At 52.9% G+C, this 22,352-nt stretch overlaps 1 protein-coding gene across 1 annotated transcript in view; it reads left to right on the plus strand.

The window, feature by feature from the left end:
* The first annotated feature begins 17,816 nt into the window (after positions 1–17,816).
* Positions 17,817–22,352, plus strand: part of GRIK3 (glutamate ionotropic receptor kainate type subunit 3) — a 220,954-nt gene continuing 216,418 nt past the window's right edge. The window contains exon 1 of the mRNA XM_084786254.1: positions 17,817–18,073. Coding sequence (XP_084642380.1) covers positions 17,959–18,073 — 115 coding nt within the window. The 5' untranslated portion in view covers positions 17,817–17,958. The remainder of the gene's footprint in view (positions 18,074–22,352) is intronic.

Below are 22,352 nucleotides of genomic sequence, written 5' to 3' on the forward strand. Positions count from 1 at the left end.
GGGGGGTGCTATGGAAGCTAAGATCACAGTGTTGTGATAAGGGATTTGAAGTCTGGTAACTTTGGTTGGGCTTTATCACCTGGAAGCTGTGCTATCCCGAGCAACCTCTCTCCCGTGCTCCAAAACGGTATTTTCTTTCTGTAATGTGGATGCAAATTGCATCCACCACACAGAATTGCAAGATAATCCATGGGGAATGCAATCCATTTGCATAGCGATGGTAAGTGATTAATAAACATTAGCATCGTGGTTAACGTGAATAATAATGATGGGAACCAGCTTCAAGTCATGGGATATCTTTATGCTGCATTGATAAAAATGAGAGTGCGTCTCGCCATTTGTACTTACCCATGTGTTTATGCCTAGCTTCTTTACCTGAGTGCTTACTTCACAAGGCTGTGGATCAGCAGGCCTGCTGACTTCATCTCTGATTTCCAGCTCTTACCCATGTGCTTGTCGTGAGGTGCGTTCTCCATACATAACAGGACAGGTTACAGGTTGTTCTAGCTTCATCTCTCCTCTAGTTCCCTCCTGTTATAAAACATTCAGACCAAAAGCAACTCATAGAGGAATGGCTTTGTTTCAGCTTATAAATTAAAGTCCACCACTGAGAGAATTCAGGGCAGTGCCTGGAAGCATGTTTGCTGGTCATTACACTGGGCTCATGTTCGCCCCTGCCTAGGGAATGGTGCTGCCCATAGTGGGCTGGGCTATCCTGTATCAATTCACAATCAAGACAATCCCCCACAGACATACTACAGGACAATCTGATCTAATTGTTTCCTCAGTTGATGATCTCTAGATTGTGCCAAGTTGATTATTAAGCTAACTAGGACGCGCAGGAAAGGGAAAGTAGCAACTTACTGTGGACAGCTCCTTACAGGAGCTCAAAGAGGGCAGTTAAAGGGAAGGAAAAGGGAATCTCTGTTTCCGGGGACCCTGGGGGAGTATCTTATCTCTGAATCAGAATCTAGGTCTCCTCTGCTAGCCCAGGACATTGCTTCTAAGAACAGGATGGAGGGCTGGAGAGATGGCTCAGAGGTTAAGAGCACTGACTGCTCTTCCAGAGGACCTGGGTTCAATTCCCGGCAACCACACGGTGGCTCACAACCATCTAGAATGTGGCCTCATGCCCTCTTCTGACATGTAGGTGTATATGTAGGCAGAGCACTGTATACATAAAAATAAATCTTAAAAAAAAAACAACCCAGGATGGAGCCTGGGGCCCTGGATCCATGCCAACCCTTTTGTCCAGTCTTTGCAATCCTGCTCTACTTTTCTCCCCCACTGAACACTGTGACCTTGTGGCCTGTCTAGTCACTCAAGCCATCTCCAGTTCAGGAAATGATCTGATTCACTCAGAGCCCCTGAGATTTTACTAGATTCTATTCTTGAGGCTATTTGCATTTTAATGACCAACGATAAAAAATTTAAGCCCAAGGAGTGATGTAGAGCTGTGGAGGCAGCCCTAGCTCTTGCATGGAAGCCCTTTCTGGTGTTCAGAGGGAAGGCCTCTGGGTAAGAAGGTATTGGGCCCTGGCTGATGGCCTATGAGAGCAGGTCTGTGGGCCTCGTGACTTTTTTTTCTGTCTCCATGCCTAACATGTACTGCTCCAAATGACATAACAAGACCGAGAGCTCAATGTAGGGTACTAGAGAGCATTTCAGAGCCCTCTCCGGGCTCTCCTTAGCCTTCCCCCTCCTCTGTCCTAGCCAGCCTGGCCGAGGCCCTGATTCTGGGTCTCTCAGAGATGTGGCAGCTGCAAGGGGAAGCAGAGGTGAACCTAAAGCAGGCAGCTAAGCCAGATTGGCCTGCGGGCAACCCAGCCCCCCTCTATAGTTAGGTAGGAACTAGTAGAGAGAAAGGCACTGAGGGCATACATACAGCTGGGAAATGCTTTACAGCCTCCTTTTAAACAGCTCTCACCCCAGAACCCCACAGCTACCTACCAAAGACTCTGAGAACAAATAGAGGCAGCAGAGCAGAGGGAGATGGTCCAGGAAAGAAGCCATTTCCTAGGCCTCCTGGGCAGGAAATTACTCTCCCAGTGAAAATCAGGCATGTTCTAGCCCAAGTGGTCTGTCTGTGCAATGCTCACACAGCACGCATAGGACTGGCATTAGCTAATGGCAAGGCACCACATCTCCGGCCTGAAGACTCAGCATGACCTTACAGGCCCCTTCTCAGGCTACTCAGTGGCTTTCCATTAGTGACAGGAGCACAGATTGACAACGGCCCAGTCTGCTAGACAGAGCCACAGACACACAGCCCTTCATGCCTGCATACACATACAGGGCGGACCAGGGCCAGACCCAATGCGAAAGTGACAGAAACGGTAGCACTGAACCCAACTGAAGATCCTCAGTGATATGTTAGACACAGCTCATCCAACAGGGTGCTTGAGAGCTAAGTCAACAGGTTGGCTCAGTGGTAAAGCACTTGCCTCGCATACACAAGGTTCTGGGTTCGATTCCCAGCACTTCAAACAGCAACAGAGAAGCAAGGTCAAGAGACCAGGAGTCAAGTGCAGCTATGACGTAAGGACTACCTGTGTTACTGCTATACCGGTGACACCCTACTGCGTGGCCAGAATTCTCTCAAATATCACAACAAATGCTCAGGATAATGTCACCAGTCCTGTGTGGTTGAGCATACTAAGATTAGGTAATTTATTTAACATTACGCAACCAAACAACAAAGCCAGAGTTCAGGGCAGGATGGCAGATTCCAGCCCAAAGCAGTGCTTCTAATCCATCCCACTGACCTTGTGACTCTAGGTCCTCAGTTTCCCCATCTGTAAAGTAAAAGACTTTACCTCTCTTTCTTACAGAGTTATTGGAGGAAAGCAGGCCACACATATCTTTACATATGGATAGATGGACATACAGAACTTTCTAAGCCTTAAAATTTTCCCCCTTCCAGTCTTTGGATTAGTGATGCAGATTGTGTGAGCTGGCAGAGAATATTCCAGATACACTTAGCACAAGAATCCAAGCCCAACAACTCGAGAAACGTCCTTTAGTTCACGAGAAAGAGTGGAAGGGATACAGGGAGATGAAGCAGCCTGAGCCAGGCCTGGCGAGGTCTAGGAAGACTGGAGGAGAGAGGCTCCTGACAGCCTGTACCTCGGCCTCGCTGAGCCCTGGCTTTCACCCACCCAGGAAACAGAGGGGCTCAGAGCCCCTTCTGCAGCCACTCACCTCTTGTCTTGTTGGTTCTGTCCCAAGTCACCTCTCTCAGGGCCTAAGCTAACACAGTCACTGTGACTGTCCCTGTCCCTGAGGACAGGGAATGATCTCCAGGAGCCATCAGGTACAGCTGACCTGGGAAGGCTGGGCCACCAGACTCGCCATTTGGAATCTTCCCTCTCTCCCCATCCTTCAGGCAACAGTAAATCTGCAGCAAGCAGCCTGCAGAAGCTGGTGGGATATTTGCTCGCCAGGCTGCCCCGCCCCGCCCCCCTCCACCACTCTGCAACATTTCCAGTCGTGGGCTCTCGGGGATGAGTGTATTCCTTGTGAAACAAGTGTCGAGAAACAGCAACATGATGAAGTTCATCTACTGAGTGCTTTGTCCACAGCCACAGGAGGTGCAGTGAGCAGAGCAGAGAGCAGGGCCCTGGGGAAGGGCCCAAGCAGGGCCTGAACAGAGCCACGGAGCGAGACCTTACCTCCTCATGCCCAACCTCCCTTTACCTGAAGAACTTTGTTCACTCGTCTCTTGTTTGCTTACTTTGCTTTTGAGGTAACAGTCTCTGGTAGTCCAAGCTGGCCTCCACCTCACTATATAGGCAAAGATGACCTCGAACTTCTGATTCTCCTCCATCTCCCAAGCGCTGGGATTATAGGCATGCACCACCAAACCCCATTTGTAAGGAGCTGATCATCCAAACTAAGGCAGTATGTGTCTTAAGTCAGCAGTCTACCAACCTGACACACCATCTTTTGTCAGACTCTGCTCTGTCATATGTGTGGGCATGTATATATATATGTGTGTGTGTGAAAGAGCATGCTATATGTGACACATGTATGAATACATGTGCATAGTAATGAATACTTGTGTGAGCTGATGTGTTTGTGTATCAGCACTCCTAATTCCTTTCTTCTCCAGGGGGGAAAAAAAAAAAGCAAATATGTACCTCTAATACAGACCTTTTTCTGCAACCTCACACCCACAAAGGATGGTCTGTACAGATCTGAAACCCAGGGCCACAAAATATCCTCCTCCAGTTTTCCTAAAGTTCCTGCAGACCTAACGGTGCCAACATTGTCACTGTCACCCTTACAGGTTCCTTCACATTTTTATCTCCATGAAAGGCCTGGGCTCCTTCCTGTGGTCCTCTCACCAGAGCCTTACTGGCTCCTGACCCAGCCATTCGACTGGAGACAATAATACCATTATTAAAGCACAGATGTGGGTACTGGTGTCACATGCTCATACTCTCAGCTACTTGGGAGTCTGATGCAGGAAAGTGGCAAGTTCAAAGCCAGCCTGGGGCAACTTCCTAAGACCTTGTCTCCAAACAAAACAAAACAAAACAAACATAAAAAATAAAATAAATAGAAGGCTAATGATGTATCTCAGTGGGTAAAGGACTCCTTAATATGCATAAGGTCATATCTTTAAAAAATGTGCACACAACTGCCCCCCCCCACCAAAAAAACCCCCAGTTATCTTGTTTCCCATCCAAACCATTTCCTGGGCTCCTTGCCTGGGTTCAGAGCTCCCTCTCTGCTGCTGGTGCCCTGCCGGAGCATGACTCTGAAACCTCTCAGAACCCCCCAACAGAGTGATGAAAACCCAGCTCGACAACATGGGAACGTGCCGCCAGAGTGTCTCATGTAATATACATGCTATGTAAACATGTTTTATATGTTGCATAAATATGTATGTGCATATATAAAATATGTATTTTCTTAATTTCAGCTCTTTGGTTTGAGAGAGAAGCAGTGTAAGCGTGCGCGGGGATGGGCGGGTGTGTAAGGAAGTGAGTACTGCGCGTAGCAGTGGGCACAGAGAGCCCGCCGTGTAGCTGTCTTTCACCTCTTCACTCAGTGTCTACTGCAACCCACTTTGTCCTATATAGACAAATATAGACCGCGATAGAAAAGTTCTGGCCTTAAACATTTGGCATCCAATATGAACTTCCTCTCAACCTTTAAGCCTGGAGAAAAGAAATCCGGTGATTTCTGCAGAGAAATTATTTTTTAACCTCCTAACTGCCGCTCCTCCCCACATGCCACTCACCCAGACTGGCCTGGCCCTGTCCCTTCTTTGCAGAAGGAGCGCCCTGAAACTTCCCTCACTCCCCCTGAGCCACCAAATCTACAGTCCTTTGGTAGCCTGTAAGGACTGTCATCTATGCTATTTGGCTCTGCAGTGTATGATGCCTGGTTAGTACAGGTGGTGGCCCAGAGAGGGACAAACAGAGCGGGGGTGGTGCAGAGAGGGGCAGAGAGGGGCAGAGGGGGACAGAGAGGGGCAGAGAGGGACAGAGGGGGGCAGAGAGGCGCAGAATGGGACCCCCTGCCCCGCACACGGAACTGGAAAAACGGGGCTTGCATCTAGGGCTGTGATGAGAGGTGGAGGTCGATGAGACTCGTCCAACTGAAGTCTCTCCAATTCACTCTCAAGAAGGAGCTCCATTAACGGGAGCGTTTGGGGAAAAAGACAAAAAACACTAATCACCATCCGAAATGTACACGCTATTTCCCATCTGGTGTGCGGAATTGGATCGTCTCGGGAGTCTCGGGGAAAATGCGGCAGATGGGCTGGGCTTGGAGCGCCTCTCCCCACAGGCAGTAGGGAAAAGAGGAAGTGGCTTGGCACAGGAAGCTGGCTTGAGGGAGGGATGGTGGGCCCCACTGGGTACCCATCAACTGCGGCCTGAGGAAACTGCCCCGCCCGCCCCTCTGATGCCTGGTGCCTGCGGCAGCTGTGCTGGCTGCCCTGTGGCTTTGGATCCGATCTGGGAAGCAGTGTGGATTGCTCCGGGTTTACTGAATCTATGCTTAGTCTGCAGTGGTGCTGGGAAAAGATTCACAGGCATCAAATACCTGCTGGTGCACCGTTCTAGCCGCGTGCTCCTGGGATGGGGTGGGGTGGGATGATGGGGTGGTGGAGGAGTGGGGAGGGGAGCCGGGGTTGTCACTCACCATGGGTCATAGGTGTTGTTTGTCGGTCTCTATTGAGGTTCTGATGAGGCCATTGAGAAGTGATCTGTGCCTGTAGGTCACTACTTGCCTCAGACACCCTGATCAGGACATCTTGGGATTCTCTATAGGGAACAGAGCCTACTGATATACTCAAGCAGGAAAAAGACTCACCCTGGAGCTCCTGGCCTTCCAGGACAACCGAAGAGTTGTCCAGGGTCCCCATTCTGTGCCACTACAGGGGAACTCATGTGTCACAAGTGGTGTGAGGCAAGAAGGCTCATTGACAGCAAGCAAGAGGCTGGACCTGTTCCTGGCACGTAGAAGGAGAGGCACTGGGGAGACACTGGGAAGGAATAAGCAAGGTGGAAAGCAATGTTTCTGGCAGGAAGGACCACAAAGTGTGGATGCTTGGAGGGGGGCAAGGTATCTACTGCTAGGGTCCCATGTAGAGAGGAGATGCCCTTCCTCACTCCTTATGACCCAGTGATGCCTCCTGTCCTATCAGACAGCAGGATACTTCCAACACTTTTCCTCTCTGCAGTGACTTTCAGTCTCTCTCCCCTGAGCACCCCTCCTCCAACATCTAATTAAAGGGAGGAAAGTAATTAAGGAAGGGCATGTAACATCCTCTGTAATGCCGAACCCAGTAACGCCCCCTGCCCCTCCCCCACTCCCAATCCATCAATATGGCACGCAGAGCAACTCAACCCAACACCACGTTGTTTATTGCTTGCGAAGCTGGAAAGCACTTGGATGAACCTCCTGCATAAGTGGAGTTAGGGAAGATCCCAGCGTCTTTAAGTGGGAAGAAGATGGAGGCCTGACGGGCTTCTTTTAGAGAACTGAGCATGGGGCCTTATACACTCATTTACGCCAGCGTTTTTGTCAAGTGCCCATGGCGGACCAGATCATGTGTTCACATTTAGAATATTGGGGAGATGAAGGGATAAATTAGCGTTGATCCTACAACTGGAAACATTGTCATCTTCTGCTGTCTGGAAAGGTGGCAGCTCAGGCCCTGGAAAGGAGAAAGACCCCCCCCCCCCCCCGCAGCAGCTGCCCCCAAGGGGAGGGCTCACTACATTTGAGAGACGAAAGACACTTCCTTCAGTGAAGCTAAAATGAGAGGGTTGCATAGCCTGCTGCACAAGCTCCCCAGCTCCCAGCTGGAGGATAGTTCTTCACCGATCCTATCTATAGTCCAGGCACTGTGGGGGCTGTGGACACTGTGAGGTCACTAGCCTGGTTTTGAAGGAGACCATAGTCAAAGTGGGGAGCCAGACACTGGTAAGGCGTTCACTGTCGTATAAGGAAATTCATTCCTTAATTGAGATGCTTGCAAAGCACAGGGGAAAGGTGGGGACTGACTTTGTCTGGGGGAACTTGAAGAAAGGATCACAAAGGCACTGACATTGAAGCTGGATTTTTGAAGCATTGATGGCAATTCCCCGGTGGAGGAAAGGGTGTGGGAAAACCTAAGCAGGAGAAAACGCTTGTGTAAAGGGCCCAAAGGCGTGGAAGGGTAGATGACTTGTTGGAGTGGAAGTAGAGAGGGGAGGAGGGGGTGGAAGGACAGTGGACACAGAGCCATAGAAGACACAGTGCACTCTGGGAAAGGTGGTGTAGCGAGAGGCTATTCAGTGAGGGCTGGCTGCCTGGCTTAAGAACCCGGCTAACCACTTCCGGGCTGGGCTCTCTTTATTAACCATCACACGAGAATCTCAGTTGGACCCAGCCCAGAGAAGGACTGTGAACATTTATGAATTGATTTATGTCAAATGCCTAGAACTGTGCCTGGCATGTAACAAGCACTTGGTGCTTAGAAATACCATTTTCCTTCTTGGGGTTTGGGAGGGAGGTGTCTTTCTAGGTGGTTCAGGCTGGCTTTGAACTCAAGACTCTCCAGACCCCCAAATCCTAGGATCACAACAAGCACGTACCACCGTGGCCTGATCATCATTTGCTTTTTATGACCACACACCTTGAGGTGCCTTCCTAAGAACCCTTTGATGGTTAGGAGCAGAACACCCTCTCTTTTATTTTGTATTTTGGAGAAGCCCCTCCTACAAGTGGCTCAGAATCCACCAGTCTCCAAACACTGATACCCTCAAATTGCCTGGAGAATATGCTTAGCACATCTTCCCAAGCACCCAACTCCTAGATTGCTAATTCAAACTCTCCTAGATTAAAATGGAAAGGGTCGGGGCTGGGGAGATGGCTCAGTGGTTAAGAGCACTGCCTGCTCTTTGAAAGGACCTGGGTCCAATTCCTAGCACCCACATGGCAGCTCACAACTGTCTGTAACTCCAAGATCTGACACCCTCACACCAACACACATAAATTAAAATTAAATAAAAAAAAATGAAAGAGTGGGAGGGTGTCCTAAGGGATAGTGAAAGGAATGTCAAAGGTGCACCTCTTCTGTCAGTGCCTGTGTTCCTTGGCTTGCCCATATTGGTCTCTTGAAACCCCACTAGGGACTCCACAGCCTTCCTGTACCCCCTCAGCTGGCACGAGCCGTGGTTTTCCAGTGATGCTTGGAATACAATAATGAACGGGTGAGAGAAGCAGCTGGGAAGGTTTGGGAAGTAAATTGTTCTGTGATTGGAATTAAAGTGTTCTCCTTTGGATGGTCTGGAAACTTGCTTCTATTTTTACTCAGTGGTGTGTGTGTGTGTGTGTGTGTGTGTGTGTGTGTGTGTGTGTGTGTGTGTGTGTGCAGATGTGGGCATAGCCCCAAGCTTCCCAACATGAGCTTCGGGATTCTTTCTCTGCCATGCCTCTGTCTTGGTTCCTGCCTCAGGTCACGGGAGTAAGAATCAGCAAACCCTTTAGCCAAGGGCCCTTGACTCCCTGAGATAGGTGCCCTGAGGCTTTCTCAGGGGCATCTAGCAGAAGAGAGAGATGCCTAAACCATCCCAGGCCTCTGGTGTGCTCCTCTTCTCCCTGAGGCAGGGAGGGCAAGTTGCCCAACACAAGCCTCAAGCAGAGCTAACCTGCCCCTCAGCACCAAGGGTCAGCAGGTTGTGTCAGAGTTCCCTAAATGCCTGAAGGGTGAAGATGGCTGTTCTTTGTCCTCTAGTCTGGTCCCTACCTATCCCCAAGCTCTGAGTATCCTGGAGCTTAGAAGGGATGTGTGTGCACATTCGAGAGGAAAGAGACTCGGCTGGCTGAGTCCACATAATGAAGTTATGCCAAATCAGAGAAATGAGCCTGTGTGCCCAGCCCAGCCGAACCCAGGTGGAGGGTAGAGCCCGGGATTAACTGATTGGCAGAGCTCTGTTCTCTGTCACTCTGTCCTCCTGCTGCCTCAGAGATAAGGGAGCTGAGCCTGACTCCGGCTGCCCCGCCTACTCCATCATGGTCCTAGCCTTGCCCCTAGGCTCCTCTCTGCTGTCTGTGCAGCTGCTTCTGTTTTTTCTGCCCCCCCTAGAAACACTGAGGTGCCTCGCACTAAACAGCGAGAGCTTCCGATGGCTGATTTGGGGACTTCTGGGCCCCCATCCTAGGCTCTTCTGAAGTGTCCCTTCATCTCAGAGGCCCAGCAGCTTCCCTGGCGAGGAGTAAGCCTTGGGCTGAGACACAGGAAAGGGTCAGCAGTATTATGACAATGGGACGGGATCAAGAGGAAGTTCAGTTAGGTAGGATTGAGGGCTCCACATGGAGGGAGCCCGAGAGATGTCGAAAGGTGTCATCCTGGTGTGGTGGCACTCGCTTTTAATCCTAGTGCTCAGGAGGCAGAGGTGAGTCAACAGAGGTGAGTCAACTTCTACGAGTGTGAGGCCAATGCGGTCTATATACTGAGGCTCCAGGCTAATCAAGGCTACATAATGAGACTCCGTTAAAAAAAAAATCCAGCTGGGAGGCAAGCCTGTGTGTGTGTGTGTGTGTATGTGTGTGTGTTTATATGTGAAATGTATGTGTAATGTGTGTGAGTGTTTAGTGTGTAAAGTACGAGATGTATGCGTGTGTAATCTGAATGTGTATACATGTGGTATGTGTAGTATATGTATGTATGTAGTATGCATGTTATCTATGTATGTATGTATTTATGTTGTGTATGTATGTATGTGTAGGAGGAGAGCATTTCCCTACAGACCCAACTCTAGAATCTGACAAGTCCAAGTGGGCAGGACAGATGACTGCCAAGTGCTGCTTGTCTTCATAGTGTGCCAGACATGGTCCTAAGCACAGTGCACATATCAACTCATTTAACCCTCCCAACAGCCCTGCAGGGCAGATCGTACTATTATTTCCATGTTACAGCTAGAAAGCAGAAGCATAGGAAACAGATTAATAGCTAGGGTGCTCACCTAGGAGGGGGCAGGGCTCAGTTGCAGCCAGGCTATCTGGCTGTGTAGTGTGTGGTTCCTTTCACCGTAGGTGGACGGTAGAACCTTGTAGAGTGTGTGTGTGTGTGTGTGTGTGTGTGTGTGTGTGTGTGTGTGTGTGTGTGTGTGTGTGTGTGTATGTGTGTGTGTGTGTGCGTGCACGTGCACACAATAGCATGGGCATGCATCTGCACCTATGAGCTGTGCATGGCAAAGCACAGCTCTGGGGACAGGTTTCCTCGTTTCTCACACAGAAATGAGAAAAGTTAGTTCCCTCTAAAGAAACCGTGAGGACTTTTCTTCTGCTCTCCTTTTCCCAGTGAGACTGCCGCTTTCCCCTCTCCAGACTGCCGCTACCTTTGGTCAGCTCCATGAGGTTTTCTGGCCTTCTGGCAACAAACGAACACAAAACAAGGCACATCTGCATGCAGAGATTCTCGCGTGTAAAGTGGGCATGGTTCTCATCATCTGCTGTGGCTGAAATGTTGGCTGCCTTCAGCCCTGTTCTGGGCACAAACCGCCAAGTGCTTTCTCCAGCATTTGCCCATTGCTAGAAACGTCTTCCTTCTCTGGAACAATGTGGGACAGGGTGGATGTATCACTGGGGATCTACTATCCATAACGGGGTGGGGGGTGGGGACTAAGTCTGCAACCTGGATGGCCTGCTGTGGGGAAAGGCAACAGCATCTCCCTTAGCCTGCAGCCCCAGCCTCCTCCCAGCTCCCCCTTCTAAGTGTCCAGGACACGTGCTTCTCTCCTCTGGCAGCCTGGCTGCTTGCCGCCATGCCTGTCTTGCGGGCAGAGACTCACCATACCTGTGTGCCAGAGAGGCACAGGTGTGCCCGTGCCACTCACACAGCGCACCACCTGCTGGAATCTTGGCGGAAGGCGGCCTTGGGATGGGATCCATGAGAGAGACAGTCTGTGGCATAATTAAGAGGGAGCAAAACAGAAAACAAAACAATGTTTTCCTTCCTCTCTCTTTTCTACCACTTGCCCTAATTATTTTCCCACTCTCAAATTCTACATCAACTTTAATTAAGCTGGCCTCGGGCAGGGAAGTCTGGCAAACTTGGAGAAGTTCACTTGTTTATTTTCCTATCACTCCGTGATTGGATTTTCACAGTGCACTCTGTCTCTTTTTCTCTAAGGAGGGGTGGTGACAGCCTCCTGCCTACGGAGGAGGAGGGGACGATGACAGGTGCAGCTGAGAACTGGTTCTGGTTCTGCAGACTCCCACCAGGGAGGTGCTTCTCCACCCAAATCTATTGTTGGCAAACTTATGTTTCAGTTCTGGCCCCCCCCCCACCCCCATTGAGCCTGCCTCTGCTCTCCCCCCAACCCCCCCACCCCCGAGAGCTCAAGATATGATAGAAGATGGAATCTTTAAGCAGCAGAGACTGGACTTGAAGATTAGACGTGTGGGCTGGAAATTCTGTTTTATTACTTATTTTGTGGGGGGAGGGGCACATCATTGATGCACTTAGTTCATTTGTGTACATGTCAACTCATTCTCTGCTCTCTCCCTGCCACCAGCAAAGGGAATGTCCCACTTCTACTCTTCTGCAAGTTCTGGGAGGCAGGTTCCTTGGCTCCTCTGGGCTTTTTTTTTTTTCTTTATCCCTGTATGCTTGGGTTATTTCAAGGACAAGAGGAGAGAGCTGCAACTGGAAGCCAGTGTGACTCCTGGCTCCGGTGTGGTGGCACTACACGACCTCAATTGTGTTCCATCCATCACCAGACACACAGGTGCTGGGTCTTTCTGGGCCGTCTTCATCTTTGTGAGGAGGAGGAGGACAGATGCTAGGCCATTCCCAGGGCCAGAGACGCAGACCGAATCCCGAGGTTGCTGAATTTCACATTACAGTGGGAGGCAGGCAGGAGGACCGCCAGGCTCTAAAGGACCAAGGCTTTATGGGGGAGCACAGCACATTTCTGAGGTGTCTTGGGTTGGCCTAAGCGATTGGATGGTGACAGGCATGACAGGCAGGTGGGTTTTTTTTTTTTTTTTTTTTTTTTTTTTTGCTGGGTCCGCTGGGAAAGCAGTGTGAGGGTGACAGAGTGAAGGAGGGAGTGTGTGGATGAGTGTAGGGAACAGACGACAGAACAAAAGAGTAGAGTGTGTGAGTGGACGAATGAACGAATAAAGGAGCAGATGACGTAGCGGATGTATGAATGAAGGAACTAGGGGATGGGAAAGAATGAATAAGGATGGGAGTGAAGGCTTTAGTGAGCAAACAAGCAAAAGCCTCCTGTAAGTGGATGTCTAAGTGGATCAATGAGGGGACTGGATGAATTAATTACAGATTGACCGTATGAATGGGTGAGGGGGAGAATTTGGTAAGGAATTGAGAGGGGGAAAAAAAACCCCAACGAATCAATGAGTGAATAGCTGACTAAGGGGATAAAAATGAATGGGTGTTCTTATGGATTAATGAACGAATGGTTGCATAAGTAAATTAATTAGGGACTATGAATGATGGTTGGAGTAAGCCAGCTAGTGACTGTGGTCCCTACCAGTAGAGTCAGGGAGCCAGGAGATGCTAGTTCCTGTGCGCACTCTTTGCCTTCTCCTCATCTCACAGCAGTAAATTCCCCCACCCTGTGGGCATCTTACCCATTAGCACCTGCTCTGTTATGTACACACCCAATAAGAATGTCCGTGCATGTATATCTGCACACCGTTTACTTCCCCACCAGAACAGCGCCCAGACCATTGAAGAGCAGATGTCAGTAAAATAGCGCATCTCCGGTGGCTTGTCTACCTGTCTCCCTCACTGCTGAGAAATAACTCAGCAGCAGTGGGTTAAGCTGACAACAAACAGAGGAGTCGACTTCAGTGGGAATGAACTTGCTTCCCTGTGGACAAACATCTAAGGTGATGCCACTTTTACTGGCTCACCACTTGCTCGGGTGTCCGTGGTCCTGTGCTGCTTTCTCCCTTCTTGGCACAGGGGGAAGAGATAGAGGTCTCTGACCTTATAGACCACAGTGCATAGGACAGAGGGGTCTTCTTGGCTTTTGCATGCATTTAGCCGCCAAGAAGAAACTGGGAAATAGAGTGGGACCTTGGGACGGACTCCTCCGCCTTTCAGCCTCCTGCTTGAGCAGTCAGTAGAGATCGTGTGTGTGTGTGTGTGTGTGTGTGTGTGTGTAGAGAGAGAGATTGTCAGCTGCCTCTTTCCAAGCCTGAACCCCTGGGGCCAGAGAGAGGAGAGGTTTCTCAATCTCGATTTCACCAACGCATCAGAAGAGTGCTGCTAAGTACAACCCCGGCAGGCAGGCCCTTTTCTGAGACACAGAGGGGGAGCGTCCAGAGCCCACAGGGCAGGCTGGGCTACAGTGTCCAGCCCTTCAACACCCGCCTGCAAAGGAGTTGACAATAAGCAGGCTTCAGCAGAGGGCACTCAAGTCCTAGGAATCTGCACTCAGGAACTGCGCGCTCTGCTCACTGGCTTCCCGGGGAAGCGGAGTCATGAATCTCGGTAACTCGAGCCCAGGGCCTCATCACTCACAGTGATTGTGGAGGGACTGAGAGCCGAGTGGATCAGTCTAAACAAAACACGCACACAGGGGACTCATCTAAAGGAGCTAGCTTGGCCACCCCTGGGGGCTCCCCTCCTTAACCACATAAGTAAGGAGTACAGGGAGGGGCCAGGGGGTTTGAGGGGGCCTGATAGTACCACCCCACCCCCTTCTTCCAAGCCTTATCCACACCCCCACCTGTGAGCCAGTGGGAGGCATGAATCTAGCTGGCAGCGACTTGGGCCAGCTCAGCCGTTTTAGGGGATGTTAATGAAATTCGGGAGCACTTGTCCTTTCAGACAGCGGCCCCTTTTATTTGGGAATGAAAAGCTGCATTAGTCTGAATGAGGTTTGGAGGCCTCATAAATCCAGTGCTGGCTGCCTCCTGGGGGAGCGGGGCGGGGGGGGGGGGGGGGGAGGAACGCCGAGGCCTGGCTGGTGGGTAGACTTGTTTACCAACAATTCCAAAAGCCAGGATTGGCGGCTCCCAATCTCCAGAGATGGGGCTTGAGAGCTTGCCAATCCTGCTATCTGCTGGCTCTGGGGATGGCCTGAAGAGGCTCTTGAGGGAGGACTGCAGAGCTCTCTTAAGATTTGGGGAAGGGGGTGGGCATGGGGACAGAACCCTGTTGCTTTCTGCTTCCAGCCTGCCCTCGGGCAGCCTGAGGCAACAGAGGTTTCTGCCGAGGCCAAGGGGCTCTCTCGATAAGAGCAGTTTCCGTTCAGTCCAGGTGGTGTAGGACACCACAGGGTGTCAACTTAACAGCCTGCTGAGTCTGTGTGCAAACCCAGCCTGGCAAACAGTACCACCTAACAAATATCAGTGGAAGGAAGGGACAGAGGAAAGGAAGAAGGGAGGAAAGGAAGGGAGCTAGCTAGCTATGTGTGTCTTTGGACTTAAGTCCTTGGAGCTTGGGTCCTTCCTCTGTAAAGTGGAAAAACAGCACAAGACTATCTTGGTGTGTCGTGGGAAGGACTGGACGGAGTGGCAGGCAAGCTTGTGAGTCCCTTCTCTGGACCATAGAAAACATGCAATAAACACATCAGTCATGGTCGTCATCCAGCTGTTTTTTGATTTGTTGTTGATGTGCATCCTACCCTTCCCCCTGTGACTGGGAAGGAGGAAGCTGTTGTCCCTTTGGAAACAGTGGCCTAAAGGACTTACAGTTGGGTCAAGAGAGAAGAAGGTCAGGCCTGGGCATAGCAACGGCTACTCTACTCTGCTCCAGGGTTCTAAGAGGGGCTGTCAAACCCTGAGAGAGCCTCCCTGCAGCTAGGAAGCCGTTCCCACTGCAACCCAAATTAAGCCTGAGACAAGTCTGTATCCATCCGTATGCTAGGGAAAATTCATCTGCTTGGGCATGGGACTGGCTGAGCTGCCTGCTTCCTGGGTGTGGGGAGGGGGCTCCGGTGACAGAGCCACACTCTCCCCTTTGGGGAACTCAGTTTTCCTTCTTCCTCCATTTACTGCTATGGTGCTACCTCAGCTAGCTTTTAGGGAGCCTGGCCATCTCCCCCACCCTTCGGCTCTCCCAGCTGGCCTCCTCAGAGGTGTTCCTTCCTCTGGCCACACCTCTACCTTTCTGCATCTTCAGGTTTCCTGTGGAGTCACTTATCCCTGTCCCCACCCCACTCGTGACAAGGGGTTTCTGTCTGCAGAACAGGCAGCCTATAGAAGTAGTCAGCCCTGGGCACCGCTGTTGCACTATTTTCAACCCTTTCCCTATTAGAGTACAGAATTATCTTCCTTAGAAAACAGTGCAGGTCCTCTGGGCTCCAGGAACCAAACAAACCAGCTGTGAAATCTGAGCTCAGGCAGTGGGGTGCTGGGACCGGCTTCTGACAGCTGTGTCTTAGGGGGTCTGCTCCGCTCTTCTGCATGCCTTCTTCCTGGGTCCTTGGGGACCTATCCTCTAAAATCTTTGCCCCCTATGGAGAGGTGGGAGCTGCTGATTCTGAAGCTACGATCTTTGTGTCTTCGCCTATTTCTTTGGGCACCACTTGTCAGAGGCGGGTTGGGGAACAAGCCATTCTCACTCCAGGGAAGGCCCAACTACGGCAAATTCAGAGACCTCGGTACAACAGCTGATCACCTAGGATGTCTGGGGACAAGGTACACATTCCTCTTTTTATTGGGCAGAGCCCAGGAACTTGTCGCTCCCAAGGCCACGGGTACAAGTTCAGAAGAGGAGGAAGGAGCCCCTTCCTAATTGCTAATTGGCTCTACTGCCATATTCATAACCCTGCACAATGCCTCGGAACCGTGCGCCCTGGATAGGGCGGGAAAGAAAATACGGCAAAATTAACAGGCGGGGTTGAAGCGCAACACATTATCTATTTGTAGGAAAATTAAAGATTTGCTCTTCAGATGTAGGGGGCCATGCTCTTACCAGACAGCTGGCAAATGGGAGAGATTGGAAATGATTGAATAGATCAAATTATTTAAATGAGAAAAATAAATTCGCACACAGCCTAGCCGCTGCCCGGTGACAGATCCGTTTATTTATCTACTGTATCGGTCCCGCTTTGTCTCTGTCAAAAAGGTCATTAAACTCGCCTAGCTGCGTAATTCGCAGCCTCCTGCTCCTGCCTCGCTCCACAGCCCTTCTCTTCCCTCGACACCCAGCTTCACTTGAAAAAAAATTTATTATTGGTAATAAACAACATTTCTTTTTAACCCTTTCGGCTTGCCCCCTTGCGAGTTCTACTCTGTCCCACGAAAAATCAGTTGTTCTGTACTGTTTCTCAGGAGAATTCCGGGAGGGGGCTCCAATTCCTCCCGCATAGTTGCGGAAGAGGACTGAGAAACCAGCGGGCTCCAACTCCAGAGGCCCTTGGAAGCGAAGGTGTTAGCGGTCTTTCTCCACGGCCCTCCTAATGATGGTGCGTGGTCCTACCTTCCACGTAGAGGGTCTCTCCCTCCCGGTTAGTTCCTGAAGCTCCGCACCCCCAAGCACCGACAGTTCTCCGCCCCCCCCCCCAACCTCCAAATCCCGGGCTAACCCCGCTTTCCCACGGGCTGGAGATCAGGAGGGAGAACCAGCTTCAGGTCAGTCTCCTGCCACCGCCGTCCAGCAAGCTCCAGCCGCGTGGGAGCTGAAAGGCGAGGCTCCGCAGACGGCGGGCTCTGGGTCTCGCGGCTCTCGGCAGGCGCGTCTCTTCCAGCTGGTCCGGCGGCTGGGCTGCCGCCGCCTCCCCGCTCGCGGTGCCAGCGCTGCCGCTTGTTCTACGCTTGGCTCCCCGGCTCCGTGCCTTGCCCTGGGGGCGGCTGGGCAGATGGGGACGTCTGGGCTGCGGAGGAAAGTCTTCATCCTCCGGGCGTCCCCCCTCCCAAACCCGGGCCAGGGTCCCCTTCCCCGCCCCCTGCGCAGGTGTGAGCGCGCGAGTGTGCGCCCGGGCGAGTGTGAGTGGGAAGCGTGTGTGCGCGGGGGAGTACGCGGAGGGAGCGCGGGCGGCGGGCGGCGCGGGAGGCGGGAGGCAGGGCGCGGGGGAGGGGGCTGGGAGGGAGTGTGTGCGCGCGTGCAACTCCACTCCGGGGCTTTGTGCGAGCCCGGGCGATAGCATCGGCGGCGGCTGGAGGAGGAGCGGCCGGAGACGCGTGCAAGCCCGCCTGGCAGCCGGGGCAGGTGGGAAGCCCGCGCGGGAGACGAGCGGACACGAGCAGAAGACGCCGCAGCCGAGTCCGAGAGGAGCCCGGGCGGAGCCCAGGAGCCCTCGCTCACGGGCGGCCCGTAGGCGGCAGCCTAGGCGGGGCGGGCGCCGGCGGGGCGGCCCCCCAGTAAGATGTGCGCAGCGCCACGGGGCGCCCCCCACTTGCAGAGGCGCTCAGGAGCCGGGCGGCTGGGCCAGGCGGCGCCTCGGGGGCTGCTGCGCGCCCGCGCCTAGAGCTGCCGCCCCAGGGAGCCCGCCACGGCCGCGCCCCGGGCACGCTCGGTGGCGCCCAACGATGACCGCTCCCTGGCGGCGCCTCCGGAGTCTGGTTTGGGAATACTGGGCCGGGCTCCTCGTGTGCGCCTTCTGGATCCCAGACTCGCGCGGGATGCCCCACGTCATCCGGATCGGTAAGGGCTCTCCTGAAGCCGGAGGGGGGGGGGGATGTCTCTGCGCGCTCGGGTGGGGACGGGAATTTTGGGGTAGTGGTGCTCTAAACGTGATCCGAGAGATTGCCCCCAACCTTCCTTTAGGGTGCAGGGGTCGGGTGGCTATTGGAAGCTCTTGTATAGGAGGACAAAGTTCCAAAGCCCAGGTCGCTGGGCCTTACTTACGGAGAGGAGGCAACCGGGTCGCAGTGATGAGGGGACCTGGGCACGCTCGGGAGAAGGCGACGCGGTGGAGTGTGTCGAAGGTTCCAGCCCCCAAACCAGCGCCTCAGGGGAATTTCGCCGCGACTGTCAGCACGGATGGCCGCAGACCGAGTTGTGGGACTGGCTTCTGCGCAGAGTGGGAGCCCTGGGGAAGGGGCCAACTTCTCTCCCCTTGTCGCCCCCAGGGCCACCTCGCCGAAGCTTAGGGGCTGGCACGGGCAGGGGGTGCAGGGGATGGATTCGCCGGACGAGGGCAGTGGATCTCTTTTACCCCTGGCTGGCAGAGGCGCTGGGCGGGAGAGGGGCAGTCCCCTGCATGTAGCTCCAGCGGATCCTCCAGGCCCAGGCCTTTTTCGATTGAGGGTAACCGAGGCTGGGGAAAGGGAGCGCAGGAGGCAGCCCAGCGCCGCGCAGCCAGGGAAGGCGACTGAGGGATGCGAGTGGCTTTTAAAGTTAGCTGAAAATCCCTCCGCAGCTGGCGGTGGCTGGCGGTTTGCGCGTAGCTTTCTGAGGTTCTGGCTCCTCAGCTTCTCTTACCGCCGCGGATTTCTTACTCTGGGCTTTAACTTTGTTGTGGCCGCCTGAGGCACCCTGCGCGGCAGCGCTCTGGGCTGGGCGGGAGCTAATGCGTGTCTCTGGCCAGCGGATCCGCAAGGTTGGGCCAGGCTAGGCTACCCAGGAGCCTCGGTTTCTGCGGGCCCAGAGACCGCGCCAGGCCGGAGACTTGGGCAGCTCGGGTTCGCGAGGCACCAACATCTGGTGCGTAGCCAGCCGAGAGAGAGAGCTCTACCCAGTCAGGGCTGCCTTCCTCCTCCTCCCGGGCTCTCTTCCAGGAGCCGACTTTGCTTCTACAAGAGCGGGTGGCCAGAGGTGTAACGAGGATGCAGGAAACCGGGGCCAAGCTCAGTTATCTGTACTTGAGGTTTTTTCTAGGAGGCAGTCCTCTTGCTCACTCTCCTGGAGCCACGTCCTCTTGAACTCAGCGTCTGAACGAGGGCAGAAAACACTCCTTCCAGTGCATGCCTAGAACCCAGCATCAGGACGGGCAGGCGCTACACCTGAGGCCAAGAAGGCCAGGCACCTGAGGAGAGTCTGGGGAACAGCCCTCACAGTCAGATTTAACCCTTTAAAGTCCAGGTTTCTCCAGGCTAACCAAAAAGATTCCTGCCCTGCTACTGGCTTGTTTGCCACTCCAGTTAGTCGCTTAGCAGTGGGTCTTCCTGTATTTCCTCTCAGTTCTTGTGATTTTAGGGGACCTTCATGGTAGAGTGTCCTTGAGATAGAAAGGAAACCTCAAAGGGTGCAGTGTGCCCTCCCCATGCTTTGTAGGTCTGTCCTCTTTGGTCGTCCCTCCAAGGGGTGGGGGGCGGGGGCGGGGACGACTACGACTACTACAGGACGGGTATGTTTCCAGCCCAGTTTTACAAATGGAAATCTTTGGGGGCCTAGAGAATGCGGGATAAGCACAGCCTTAGAGGTCTGGACTGCAAATGGGCAGGGCAGCTGCCCTTGTCCCTGGGATAGTACTCAGTCAGAGCTGCACTGGGATCTCTCCATTGCTCTGAGGAGGAACACATTCCAAACCTGTGGCCCTTTCTTGAGCCACAGTGTAATAGTGTGATTAAGGACGGCAGAGCTCGCCTCTCTTCTAATCTTCTTCATATTAAGCCCCAGGATTAATTAGCGCGTCGGCCCAGGCCATTTATATCCGAGAGCCCTGCCCTATTTGACTCCCAGCCTCAGGACCAGGGTGCTGTACTGATGCCAAGCGCGACTGACTCCTGGAGCAGGGCCAGCTCTGGGTGGTGGGTGGATGGGAAGGATCGGAGGCCTTTGACTTCTTTAGAGCTGCCTGGGAGAGCTGAGCCTCAGTCCTTCTGGAGCTTGAGGTTGAACCTCAGCAGGAGTCAGGGCACCAGGAAGTGGGAACCATAGAGGTGGGGGTGGGGAGTATGGCTGCAACCCAAAGATACTATCTTGGCCAGTCTCCCCACCCCCCCCACCACCTCCCCCCAGGATCCGAGGCCTCTTGGCTGAGGCTGCAGGGATGGAGGCTCTGGAAATGGGCTCCTCTGAAGCATGCTGGGTGCTTCTGTTGGAGCTGTTTGAGCTTGGAGGCCCGAATCCTTCTCCAGCAGCCAGACAGTCCTCTTCATTGAGCACCAGACCAGAGAGAGCATTTACCTGCAGGTGCAAGATGGGCTCTCTGGCCTGGGGAGTGTGGTACCCGCCCCTTCTCTTTGTGCCTCTTTTGGGGGCTGAAACTCCCTCTCAGACAAGGAGATGGATAGCTCAGCAGTGTGACAGAGTGTTCAAACAATCTGTCTTGAATAGATGAATTGCATTGCTCTGTCTTTTTGTAATTGTGTCTATCAGAGGGAGAGGTCAAGGCATTGATTGCTTAGATGGTTTGCAAGTAACAAAGGAGAGAGAGGGAGAGAGCAAGGGAGAGAGAGAGTAATTGGATTGTAGTCTGCGGGAAAAAAAATGATCATTGATTATTTTCTATGAATATGTGGAAGATGTATTCTGTGTGTGATTATCAAGGGCTGCCATTGAAGGCTTGCGAGACATGTTGTTATTTTATTATTACTGTTGCCATTGTTAGCGTTGGTTGGATGGATCCTGGTCTTAGGATGAACAGTTAGATTCAGGGTCTTCTCAGCCAAATGAGCTCTTTAGAGACCCTCCACGGGGACAGGGATTTGTAGGTTTGGTAGGTTCATAATCTAGAAGCTGAAGAGCAGAGGTGATTGACATAGAAGCTGGAGGCTTGGGTTTTGTATTGTTTCTGCTCTCAGCAAACTGGATCACTTTGACAAAATTCCGTTCTTCCCCTCCCCCCCCCCCACTTTGGTGCTCAGTTTCCCCATATGTATGCAATTTAGCCGACATAGCAGGAAACGGTCACTGTAGGTTTCCTGGCTGTGTCTTCCCTAGGATTATAGACCTGCTAGAGGACCCTGAGGGCTGCTTGGAACATGCGAAAAGCACCAGGCAGTGGTGGCAGGAGCTGAGGAAAGCCTGGTGAGTCTTCCTGGCGGTGAGGAGCTTGGTGGCTGGGAGCGATCTCTGGCTAGCCAGCGAGGAGATTCAAAGCCAAATGACTGCGGAGACATAAAACAGGTGTAAGGGGGTGGAGGGAAGGGCGTGCCCAGCTCTGCGATCTTGGAGCCTTCAGTCAGGGCAGAGGTAAGCAGTTCCTGAATATACAGGAGCCCAGCAGCCCTTCATGGAGGGGAGAGGGGGAAGCGGGGGGGGGGGGGTGAACACCACCACCACCACCACCACCTGCCTCCCACGTGCCACTCCTCTGACCAGATCATCGAAATTGTCCCGAACACTGTCTCTTGAGTTTGAGAGTCACTGCCTGTAAAACAATGAGGAATTCTCGTGACTGGCGATGTGCGGAGACATTGCGCCTTGTAGGAACAGACAGCCGCTGAATGAAGATCAATAGGGCTTTGCCCCCCCTAGAAGTAAATAGCTTCGGACAAAACCTGGGAGTGGCCCGAGGGGCCTTAGAAAGCATTAACTTGAGGAATTTCTGCCTCACTTCTCAGTCCAGCTGCTCCTGTCAGCTCAGGCTCCCCGACCTCTCCAGCTGGAGTTTAATGTCTCCTCGATGCTCGGACTGCGCTGAACAGCTTTCTGGCGTCAGGATGACCTGGGGGTTTTAGGACGGGTTTGTGTGGGGTGAGCCAGGCCAGGCTAAACTTTTCCAAGGTCGCGGGCATCCCCCCCCCCCCCCGTGGCTGTGCGTGGTGGGTTGAGTTTAGAAGTCTAACCCCTAGGGCTGTTTTAAAGTGGTTCCGAGGGGCCTCCCTCTACACCTCACTCCTACCGAAATGCAGGAGTGCTTGGCTCCCTTTAGCATCCTTTGTGACCCCTCCCCCCAACACCACGAGCCTCTATGAGCCCCCATGTTCGCACAGGCACAACGTTTTAGCATTGGAAAGTAGAGTATACTGCAGAGACAGAAGGGCCAGATGAACCTGTAGGCATTATAACTACCCCTCCTCAGGGGGCAAGGCCT

The sequence above is a fragment of the Acomys minous genome (assembly GCF_964271855.1).
Source record: "Acomys minous genome assembly, chromosome: 6".
NCBI lineage: Eukaryota > Metazoa > Chordata > Mammalia > Rodentia > Muridae > Acomys > Acomys minous.